Here is a 12,220-nt window from a genome sequence, read left to right as displayed (position 1 = left end):
CTGTCTTACCAAATTCATACCTACACAATGAGTCACTGATAGCCCTGTTATAATAACGTTTGAGACTATCTCTCAATACTTTGCCTGGGCTTGTGTCAGCTTCAACCAACTACTTGCCTACTTGACCCTTTACCAGCAAAACTTTTTAAAGACCGCTGTTCTTTCCTGGGACCTACAATGCTAGACATCGCTAATTTATCACTTACTACTGGCACTGTTCCCAGCAGTTTTAAGACAGCTGTGGGCCATCCTCTACTTAAGAAACGTTACCTTGATCCAGGGTGGTCTCTTAATCACTATCGACCAGTCTCTAATCTTCCATTCTTTTCAAAAGTATTAGAGAGAGTTGTGTATCAACAACTTTCGAGCCACATAGCAGAAAACTATCTATATGAACCTTTTCAATTGGCTTTCAGGGACTGTGACTCCATTGAAACTGCTCTGACCAGAGCGGTAAATGATCTTCTACTTGCTATGGACTGATTCCACATCTGTGCTTCTACTACTGGACTTCAGTTCAGCCTTTGACACCACTGATCATTGTATACTATTAGACAGAATAAATTGTAATTTTGGTGTCTCTGGCTTAGCTCTCTTGGCTTAAGTTCTATTTAACTGGAAGAACATGGTGTGTCTGCTATAATAAAATTACGTAAAAATTCGCTGATGTTAAAATATGGTGTACCTCCGGGCTTGGTTCTTGGCCCTCTACCTTTTTCTCTTTATATTTTGCCTCTTGGCCAAATTATACACAGTCATGGAATAAATTTCTATTGCTTTGCAGATGATAATCGACTGTATGTGCTTGTAAGGGCTGATGTTCATACTCAAATGACTAATTTAGAGGCCTGCTTGGCTGCTTTGAAAAATTGGCTGTCACTAAATTCCCTGCTTTTAAAGTTGGATAAAACTGAGATGCTGGTTGTTGGCCCTGCTAGACACAGGCACCAATTTGATCAAGTAACAGTAACGCTCGACAACTCTGATTTCACAAAGTATGGCAACCAAAAATCTTGGGTGTTACAATTGACCCCAGTCTGTCCTTTGATAAACATATTAAAGAAATGGCCAAGACTGCCTTTTTTCACTTGCGTAACATAGCTAAAATTTGGCCTTTCTTGTCCATGGCTAATACAGAGACTCTCATACAGGCATTTGTTTCATACAGGCTTGATTACTGTAATGTTGTTTTCAGGTCTGCCACATGCTAGTACTAAATGTCTTCACATGGTTCGAAACGCTGCAGCTAGAATCGTAACTAAAACTAGAGAATGTTAACATATTACACCAATTCTTGCCTCACTTAACTGGCTTCCTATCCATGTTAGATCAGACTTCAAGGTGCTTCCGCTGACTTAAAAAAATAGTTTAAAAAAAAGTCAGCCAGTGGCAGAACCTTTTCCTGTCGGGCCCTGTTCTTGTGGAATAACCTGCCTGCTGCGATCAGACAATCAGAGTCTGTTGAGTCCTTTAAATCCAAACTTAAAACTAATCTTTTTTGCCTTAACATACAATTAGTTGCCTTTAAATTGAATACTTCATGAATTGTACTGCACGGTGGGCCGGTTTCTGTCTCAATGAACTTACCAACCACTGTTCTGCCGACGAGATCATAGAGTATAGATTATTGACCATTGTAAACTCTTTTCTCTCTCTCTCTCTTTTCTGTCTCTGTGAACGATTTCTTCTCCTGTCTCTTCCCCTGAGTATGTTAATGTGAGTCACCCCCGTATGCACGTGTAGTCTGTCCTAATCCCGGGTTTCTATGGTGATGGTGGTCGCCACCTGAACGCTGCTTGTCATCCTCCTGGTCATATTCTTTATATATCTTATGAATCCATATCTTTTTTTTTATCCTGTTTCAATATTGTATCCTTCTCTCTCTCCAATGTAGGACTAATGTCTTCTCTTTTCTTCCGTGTATGTGAATGGTGTAATGTGAGTCTCCCTGTGTATGTGTAGGCTGCCTTCCAGCCAGGTCTACATGGTGATGATGGTTGCATGGCTCAGGTCCTACGCTGTTCCGGTGGCATCTAGACATTGCTTGACATCCTCCTCTTCATATTCTTCATATATCTTATAATTCCATTGTAATTCTGTCATCCTGCTTCAGTGTTGTATCCTGTAAATCGTGTTTTAATCTGTACACACAACATCCATTGCACGTCTATCCATCTTGGGAGAGAGATCCCTCCTCTGTTGCTCTCCCCAAGGTTTCTTCCTAGTTCAGTTTTTTTCTCCCTGTTAAAGGTTTTTTTAGGGAGTTGTTCCTTATCCGATGCGAGGGTCTAAGGACAGGATGTTGTATTGCTGTAAAGCCCTTTGAGGCAAATTTGTGATATTTGGCTATACAAATAAAATTGACTTGACAAGCAATTCATAAACGAGGCCCCAGGACAGTGGTGAAATGCATGTTCCTACCTGGAGGTGGTAGGGCCTGAGGGTCTGCAGCAGTCTCGTGTTTAACTAACTGCTGTGTTGCAGGTGGTGTGGGGTTCTGCTGCTGGGGTTGCTGGTAGTACAGCTGGATGGGCAAGGGGATGGCCCTTCGCCTCAACCCCACCAAGAGGATGTGAATCTGTCCATTACTTTTGGGCTCCTCCTGCCGTCGCATCGTGTGGTTGGGGAACACTGTCCTGTGGTGCAAGAGACAGGAGAGGAGGAGCAGAGGAGATGACCAAAGGATAATTATAAGGTGTTTATTGATGGGCAAGCTGGAAACCGAAAGTTATCACAATCAGGTTGTTACCACTATCTTTACTATGTGTATAACTCTCTTCAAAACGTAAGACTCTTAATTAGTCCCACATATTCTATAATAGCAACTCCATTAAAACTTTAAATCTTTCATCCACATTAGTGTGGGCATGTGTTCAACATTTTGAATTTCTTTAATTTTTATCTGACAGGTTGGGTCGAGACATTAAAGAGGATTTTCTGTTTATTACTATTCAATTAATTAACCAGAAAATCCTACATGTAGCATCTGTGAACCCATGAAATTAAAAACTTAAAATGTAGTGTACTTTGTCCAAATGGCAGCTAATATGTTTTTTCCAGCATTTTGAAAATTTGAAAAATTTCTTGCCTCAAAATGTGCGAGGATTGGGCCCATTGTTTTTATCAATTAACCAAAGACACACTTAGCTCATAGTGCCCAACAATGCCAGACAGTAGTAGCTACACTTACTGTCACAAAATGGAGAATAATGACATAACAGTTCATCTCCTGCCACACAGAAAAACAGTAATGATTGTGAGACTGACTGTATGTCATTCAACAGGAGGTACAACTTAAAAGTTTGTCCATAGAAAAAAGAAAATCTTTACCCAGTCATGACATTTGATTATTTAGAATGTTACAAAAGCAAGTTAGACGTTCGTATGGAGGTGTGGAACTGACCGGAGGCATTTGAGGAAGCCGGTGGAGTTCAAGATGTTGGTTCGTCCCATTTTGCTACAGGTGGCCAGGTACTCAGAGTACATTTCTGACCGCGACACAGAACCCTCAGCGTTGGCCTCAAAGTGTGCGTTCAGCCTGAGAGGACAAACACAAACAGAAAGGACGGCATTTTTAATTTAAAAAGTAAGCTTTTTTTCCCCTTCAATTATTTAGAAAGAAATTTATTCTGACTTGAGACAGTATTTCATGTAGGTAAAGGGGGGGGGGGGACACCCTCTCTTCAATCAGTGGCTACTATTTAAAAGTTACAATGAACTGCAGGACAAACCCTGTGCATACAAGCCAGTGTACATCAAACTGGGAAAAACCGAAATAATCTGAGACACAAAGGTGAAATTATTAAATGTTTCTAAAATGAGAAACAAAGACTGGGACGAGTGAAGAACATGAAAAAAGTAAGACAAAAAGATTAAAGTAATGACAGTAAGGACTGAATACAGAAACATCTTGGCATGTCTTACCACTGTAGCGTAAATTTCTCCCCATCTAGTTCCACAATACCAGGCGGTGGAGGAGTAGACTGCACCGGCACCCTTGTTACTAGAGACAGAAAACAAAATGTAACCAAAAGGGAAAGAAATCTTAATTTGTTTGTTTAATGCTGAAAAGCACAAATGAGGAGATTCAGAGGTGATAATCTTCAATATCTGTTGATTTGATGAACCCTGATGTTTTTGGTGTGCCCTCGGCTGTCCACTAGATGTCAGCAAACATGTCCAACTACCAACAGCAGGTGAATATGTTTCCTGACATCTAGTCACGTGGGAACCCACGCAGGCATGTTCTCCCCATGTCTGCATGGGTTTCCTCCCACAGTCCAAAGACATGTAGGTCAGGTGAATTGGCCGTACTAAATTACCCCTTGGTATGTGTGTGCGTGTGTGTGTGAGTGTATATTGGCCCTGTGTGATGGCCTGGCGGCCTGTCCAGGGTGTCCTCCCACCTGCCACCCAATGACTGCTGGGATAGGCTCCAGCATCCCCGCGACCCTGAGAGTAGGATAAGCGGTTCGGATAATGGATGGATGGATAGTCAGGTGGGCTGAGTGGTTTAAAAAAAAAAAAAAAAAAAACTAACTAAAAAGCACAGGCCCTCTGATATTTTTTTTTACCAATGATTGTTGCAGGATACCCCTTACAAAGCACATGCATTTTTGTGCTATTAAGTAGCTACAGGAGAAAATGACATCAGTTGACTTTCCTTGAAGAATTTAATAGCCTCCATGTCATTAAGCTACTTTCCTTTGATGTTTGTTGTGTAGCTTAGCCATTTCAATCACAAGTAGCTAGTAGCTTGACAAGCTATAATTTTAAAGTAGCTTTCCCCCCCAACACTGTGGTTAGTTAATGGGGGGAGACCACATTTGAGTGCTTCAGTTAAATTCCCTTGAACATATGAATTGAGACAAATTGGAATACTTGAAAATAAAAACTTATCAATTTAAAAAAAGATTTTTTTTTTTTGAGTTGAAAGTGTCAGCAATTTAAAAAGGCAAAAAGTCACCTCTGTACTGCCACTCACCGGGTACTGCTGCCCCCTGCATCGGCGCTGGCACCTGCTCTACCAGCTGCGATCGCACCTCTGCCACCTGGTTGGCGCTGGCCTGGTGCTCAATCAACCTCACCGCCGTGAGGGCATCTGGTCCAAATGTGTGCAGGTCTACCGACACCAACCGCACCAATAGGTCTGCCGAGAGAGAGACAGGCAGACAGAGTGAGACAGAGGGACAGAGAGAGAGCGAGAGAGTGAGACAGACAGAGATACCCCCTTTCCACCAACACGAACCTAGTTCTAGCGCTGGGCTGGAGCTAGTGCCGGTTCGCATTTGGTTCAACTTGCGAACCTTCTAAGATCCGGTTTGCTTTTCCACAGGCTAGAGCTGGCTAGAGAGCCACATCATTACATCACTGTATGTCTGTATACGTCGCTGCTTTTCCAACAAGATGAGGCGAGAAATGAACTGTGCAGATTTCTAATATTGGCAGTTTTACAAAAATTGAGGGTGAATCAAAAATTTGCTCCAACGCTTTCAAGTTGAGACGCTCCACAAACTGGCGACCAGCCAAGCTCACAGACCCCACTGTGAGCTGGCAGGAGCTCTCTCAAGAGACCGGTCTCATAGACTAGAGGCCTTTATTTCCCTGTTGACAGATGGTTTGTTCAAATATAATAACACAAATGTCCATTGTAAAATTAATGGAACCTGTGATTATCCACCTTGTTTCTCTTGTGGGGTGATTGGTCTGAAATTTACAAGGTTTCCTGGATTAATCTCTCAATATTTCTTAGGGCAAACTCTTCAGTGTTCTTCGTCGATGTGTTTTTAAGCAAAGGATTTCAGATTGTTATACTAAAATTAGGTTTTTTAAATGCAGAAAAATTAATGTGGGGTGTCAAATTCACTCTGTCAAAGTCGATCAATTAAAGTATGCGCTGATAAAACCGTTTTATTCCTATCAAACTTCGATTTGATGTGTCATTACTGAGTGTTAAGGGGTGCATGCATTATTCGACAGAACTGATCATTGCTCTTGTTGGTCACAATAATCCTGCCCCCAGCCCCTGACGTAAGCAGTTCTTTCTTCTAAGAAGGAAGGAGTTGGTGCTGCTCTGGAACCGGTATTCCTGGCCAAGAACCGGTTCTTTGGCTGTTCAAACGTGAAGAACTGGTACGAGATTAGGCACCAGCTCCGAACCAGCCCTCGAATTGACTTGGTGGAAAGGAGGTAAGAGAAGGGGAGGGAGGGAGACAGGAGTTGGTACAACAGCCCTGGTAGAAAATCTCAGAAATCTAAGCTAGCTGTAAATTTAAAGCCCCAGCGCATACATCAACTGGTAAAATCTGCTGGAGTAAATATTTCTACAACTCTCATTCATCGGAGAGGCTGTACTTGTTCACATATTGTAGTACACTTTGAAGAACACTTAAAAGTGGGACCTTGTCCAAACAGCCGTGTTTTCCTGATATTAGGATGTTTTCCCCTTGCACACTTGGATAAAAAGAATCCTTTCTCTCTATCATTCTTGTCACAGGAGTATAGCAAGGACGCTTCGCCTTCAGCTCTGACCCTCAACCTCTTTAATGTCAGTTGCTAATATTGTTGTGAGCCATGAATAAAAGCTCAATATAATTCACAAGAATCCTACTATCTTGTCCTACCTATGCTGTGGTCAACAGAGGCAATCTTAGCGCAGGGGACCTCCCCTAGCTGGGCCAGCAAGTATAGCACCTCCAGGGAGGCCATGAGGACCATCAGGTCTGGCAGGGTGAGCAGACCCATCACCTCCCGGTATGAGTCCTGATCCACATACTCGCAGATCAGCACGCCATTGTCCTCCGCTTTGCTAAGGTTGCCGAGAATCTCCATGGCTATAAGGTGGTAGGGGAAAGAGAATGGGCCAGACAGAGAAAGAGACACAAAGACACAAAGACCAACTTTAGATACTTCCTGCAAAATGTGGGCAAAGCCAGGCGGCTCTAGTTCGCATTCTCTTGAATAAAACCATATGAAATGAAATAGAAGTAAACAAATATTATATATGTTGTATACATGTATATGTACATATATTGCTAGCTCGAGAAAAGAGTTTGGCTAGGTGTGCAGACAAAGATCTGGCTAATCAAATATTAAAAAAGAGCAAACCACAGATGTTGATAATAGAGGCAAGGGTAACTCTGAACCACGTCTGAATCCAGTCAACAAGTCAAGGAGGTTTATTCACTATAATTTTAACAAAACAAGAAAAAAAGAAAGAAAGAAAGAAAAACAAAAAAAGGTCTGATCAAAAAGACCAAACCTCCAGATAATTTTCCCTTTCGAGAGCCTGAAAAAGTCACCTCTCATTTTGAGAAACCGGTCCCGGGACATCAAGCATTTGGTGATGGTGTGAAACATCAGATGGGTTGTCCGAAAGTCAACCGGATCCAGCTGGAGCTACAGGGAGACAAACAGACCCTTTGTTTAGAGAGAACCGTCCTTTCCAACCAGTCAGCCTGCAAGACTCAACTCCTTCTCAACAAGAGCAACTGAAGGGTCTGCACAGTGCCTCAGTGCACTAATGGATTTGCTGGTCACAGGAACAAATCCTGAATTGAATCAAACTGCTTTCAGACACGCATCAATGTCTGTGATCATCATATCCCAGACTGAGAAGGGTCAGGAAAGCGTAAAAAAAAAAAACCTTATCAGTGGAGATGGTAACATTCATACTTTTTTTGATGTATGATGTGTTTGTGAACTATAGTGCATGGACATGGGTGTGCATTCGGGCCTGCACACCCATGCCTATTTGTCTCTCTGACAGGTGCACATTTCTATTTTAGCATTTTATTTTCCGAGACAAGACAGCAGGGAGGCTGAATAAGCAACACAGGACAGAAGTGAGAGGTGGGATTTAATTGTTATGTTGGCAGGAGAACGCTTAATCATGAAGTAACACAGTAAGGCATTAACCCAGTGGTCTCAAACTTTTTCTGTTACCCCCCCCTTTGGAGGAATTTTTTTTTCATGACCCCTGCCCCAAAAAGATGGTGACAAAACGTGCCAAGTTTAACTTTAATTAAATAACATCGGGCATCCAGGTAGCGTAGCGGTCTATTCCGTTGCCTACCAACACGAGGATAGGCGGTTCGAATCCCCTTGTTACCCCCAGCTTGGTCAGGCGTCCCTACAGACACAATTGGCTGTGTCTGCGGGTGGTAAGCCGGCTGTGGGTATGTGTCCTGGCTGCTGCACTAGCGCCTCCTCTGGTTGGTGGGGGCGCCTGTTCGGGGGGGAAGGGGAACTGGGGGGAATAGCGTGATCCTCCCAAGCACTATGCCCCCCCGGCGAAACTCCTCACTGTCAGGTGAATAGAAGCAGCTGGCAACTCCACATGTATGGGAGGAGGCATGTGGCAGTCTGCAGCCCTCCCCCGGGTTGGCAGAGGGGGTGGAGCGACGACCGGGACGGCTCGGAAGAGTGGGGTAGGTAATTGGCCAGATGCAATTTGAAAGAAAAAGGTGGGGGGGAAAAATCCAAATAACATCAAGATCATGAACATTCCTTTCAATTTTCTTTCAGTAGTTTCTGTTGTGCAAATAACAAACTCAAGTTCCACTTCAACTTTATCAAACCTCTTTTTGTGACGTTTGTCACTACACTGCTCCATCGGTGTGCTTTTCCAAAAACAGAGAAAAACGAAATAAATTTTTAAAAATCACTTTGTTAGAACAATAACAATAAAGTTCAATCTGTGCAACAACAAAAAAAGAACAAATGCAGATATTTGGGGAAAACGATGAGCAAGTCAATTTTTGAGAGCTCAAGTCTTATCACTGCTGCAATGAGCCTGTTTTGCACTGCACATCTTTTCAAAGCAGGGCTGCAGGCTTGATACTGCCACTCTCAAATCATGCTCCATGTTGAGCTTAGATATGTACTTTGAGTGAGGCAACAGCAGAAAAGACCATCTCACAGGGACAGGATGTGGCGAAGGGAAGCAGAATGCCCACAGCCCTCTGTCCACTCATGGGACAGAGGGCTGTGGGCATTCTCCCTCTTTACACCAAGCCAGAACTCACTCAGTGCCTGAGCTGTAAAGCTCAGCCCCAGGGTGGAGTCAGAGGTCATCTCCATGAACTGGTCCTCTTCAGCAGAGCTGAAATCAGCAGGTGTTGCTGCACTGAATGGATCTGTCACCCAGTCATACTGAGCACTGTTGTTTGGGAAGTATTTTTGAAAGAATCCTCTCAGGTAAGAGATGTGCTCCTTAAGGCATGAAATCACTATGGTGGCTCCAGAATTACTGGTTTCAACAAATTCACTCAGGTTCTCAAAGAAATCAGTATTTCTTTGATCAAGTCACCTGCCCCACATCTCAAGCTTTGGAGTGAATGCACTGATGTTGTCGGCCAGGTGAGGAAGGTGCTGGTCTCTGCCTTGAAGCTGAAGATTTAATTCATTCAGCTTTCCAAATATATCGCCGAGATAGGCCAGTTTAATCAGAAATTGTCCCTCACTAAACTTGGTTGCAACTTCATGCATACAGTCCTCCTCCAGAACCACCCGAATTTCCTCTCTGAGCTCAGACTTGCGACAAAACTTCACCTCGCGAGAGCCACCTAGCCTCGCTGTGAAACAACACAGCTGAATGTTCAGCCCCATCTCCTCACAAAGTGCAGAGAACAGCCACGCTCTCAGGGGTCTTGTTTTGATGAAATTGACCATGCTAGCAACATCGGTCAAAACCTTGTTTAGGTCAGGGCTAATCTCTCGATGCTAGCGCTGTATGACACAGTGTCCATTGTGCATTTGGCGAGACCCTCTTGATTAGTGCCTTCAATCCCTTTGTTTTCCCTGCCATGGTCTGTGCACCATCTGTGCAAACGCCCGCACAGTTCTCCCATCTCAGCCCATGTTCTGTCAGGTAACAGCCAAGAAGCCTAAAGAGCTCATCGGCTGTCGCTTTATTGGGACGCACTTGCAAAACAGCAAATCCTCACACAGTGACTCTGACGTGACAAAGCGAACATAAGCAATAAACAAGCAGTCTTTATTGCTTTCAGTAGCCTCGCCCACTTGTAAGGCGAAACATGTCTTCGACTTTTTCAATGAGTTGTTCTTCAAGGTCATTTGAGATGTCGCATATACGTCTTGCAACTGTATCATGGGACAGCCTTCAATTTTGCAGTACTTGTCTCATCAAACATAGTTGACACCATATCTAAAGCCGAGGAAGTATGACCTCCTTCTTGCACTGGGCAGTTCTGTATGTGACTTTGTATGATGCCATTAGTGCTTTCTTGTTCACCGATACGGCTTTTACAAAGCAGTGTTCCTGCTGATGGTATGCACCAAGTTTTCTCTGAAAGAACTCGAGTGGCTTATTGACGTGACTGGGGTGTAATGTCTCTAAGTGTCTTCTTAATTTGTTTGGTCTCATTCTACCAGCTGCCAGTTTTCAGACATAAAATACACAACTGGTCGCTCCTCATCTCCCACCACATTCCCTGTGAATCCAAGAGCAAGATAGGCTTCGTCATATTTTCTTAACTTGGTTTTTGGTCGATTACCGTCAGCTAAGCACTTTGTCTTGTTTGTCTCGGAAGCATCGCCTGTCTTTCTTTTCATCCCTGTCATATATCTCTCCATTCTATGAACCTACAGACTCTCTGTATCATGAAAGCAGGTTTTGTTGATTGTTCCGCCTTGAAAAAGATTCCGACGTCAAAACGGTAGTTCTGCACTACATCCCCCCCATCATGCACACACCCCATGCCTCTGTGCCCCCGGCACCACACACTTTGAAAAACACTGCATTAACCTGAGTAGCATCTCCATCAAACAAAAACAGGTCTTTTTCCGATACTGTTTGTGACAGCTGATTTGATCACTGGACCAGGACTTGTACTCACAAAGCATGTCCAAGTAGCAGTCAGGTTTGGTCAGGCGTCCCTACAGACATAATTGGCCGTGTCTATGGGTGGGAAGCTGGATGTGGGTATGTGTCCTTGTTGCTGCATTAGCGCCTCCTCTGGTCGGTCGGGGCGCCTGTTCGGGGGGGAGGGGGAACTGGGGGAATAGCGTGATCCTCCCACGTGCCATGTCCCCCTGGTGAAACTCCTCACTGTCAGGTGAAAAAGAAGCAGCTGGGGACTCCACATGTATCGGAGGAGGCATGTGGTAGTCTGCAGCCCTCCCCGGATCAGCAGAGGGGGTGGAGCAGTGACCAGGACAGCTCAAAAGAGTGGGGTAATTGGCTGAATACAATTGGGGAGAAAAGGGGGGGGGTCCCCCCCAAAAAAGTAGGAGTCAGGGCTTTACGGTTAATCTTTTACAACAATAAACTGCCGTTTCAGCATCGACAAAGGGAAGAAAACGTGCTTTAACGCAATACTGAAAACATTCCATTTAATCACGCATGTCTGTCTGCAGTGGCTGAAAATAATTAAGATATTAATATACGTCATCTGAAGTGATAAAAGCATTTTGCTCCCAAAATCAGAAACCGATTATCAAAATGAATCAATGAGGTCATCATACCTAGCAAAATAATCAGGACGATCAGTTGAGCCATAACCATGCGGCCCAGGTGCAAAAATTCAGACCAAGACTAATCATCATCTAATGTAAACTGATACCACCAACACTAAAGGCTCTGCAATATCATGTCACAATATTGTGCTAAGAGCCCGGACCTCTACCATCCAATTATTAACATCAGAGGCTTAACCGATGCTATCGGCCCCTGATGCAGAACCTGTCTAAAAATAGAAAAGGAATAGAATTCTAATGCAGACCCAATCCTATAAGCTACACAGCAAGCTACATATTATCCCTCCTCATTCTTCATGAGATCTCACATTTCAGTTTTGGGTGTGATGATTTTGGAAAAAACTGTAAGGCAAACTGACAGATCACTAAAGCATTTCACTCTCTGGCCAAAGATGAGTCAATACAGCAAGAAGTACCTGCAGCACATGACAACGGTCTGTAACCACGGATAAATTTGGAGATTAGTCCCCTTTCCCCATCCAGACTTTAAGCAGTTGTACAATCGCAAAACTTGAAGACAGAAATGATCAAATTACCAACGTAAGCATCACACAGATGTCCCAAATAAGTCGCCTATGTTCCCCTGTCCTCTGGGCAGTAAAGTTAATCTCAGTTTGTTTCTGGGTGTGTTTGATATGGACTGCATTTCTATGACAAACATGAAATCTCCACTGAACTCACCAAAAATCACACGACTCTTTCACTTCAACAAATCACACAT

At 43.6% G+C, this 12,220-nt stretch overlaps 1 protein-coding gene across 1 annotated transcript in view; it reads right to left on the bottom strand.

Moving 5' to 3' along the window:
- Positions 1-12,220, bottom strand: part of arid2 (AT rich interactive domain 2 (ARID, RFX-like)) — a 76,231-nt gene that overhangs the window by 20,976 nt on the left and 43,035 nt on the right. Inside the window, exons 9-14 of the mRNA XM_056276269.1 lie at positions 7,302-7,398; positions 6,624-6,833; positions 4,985-5,149; positions 3,925-4,003; positions 3,404-3,538; positions 2,422-2,636 (exon numbers count right to left, since the gene is read on the bottom strand). Coding sequence (XP_056132244.1) covers positions 2,422-2,636; positions 3,404-3,538; positions 3,925-4,003; positions 4,985-5,149; positions 6,624-6,833; positions 7,302-7,398 — 901 coding nt within the window. The remainder of the gene's footprint in view (positions 1-2,421; positions 2,637-3,403; positions 3,539-3,924; positions 4,004-4,984; positions 5,150-6,623; positions 6,834-7,301; positions 7,399-12,220) is intronic.

The sequence above is a fragment of the Lampris incognitus genome, chromosome 3 (assembly GCF_029633865.1).
Source record: "Lampris incognitus isolate fLamInc1 chromosome 3, fLamInc1.hap2, whole genome shotgun sequence".
NCBI lineage: Eukaryota > Metazoa > Chordata > Actinopteri > Lampriformes > Lampridae > Lampris > Lampris incognitus.
This window is presented reverse-complemented; position numbering and strand designations above follow the sequence as displayed.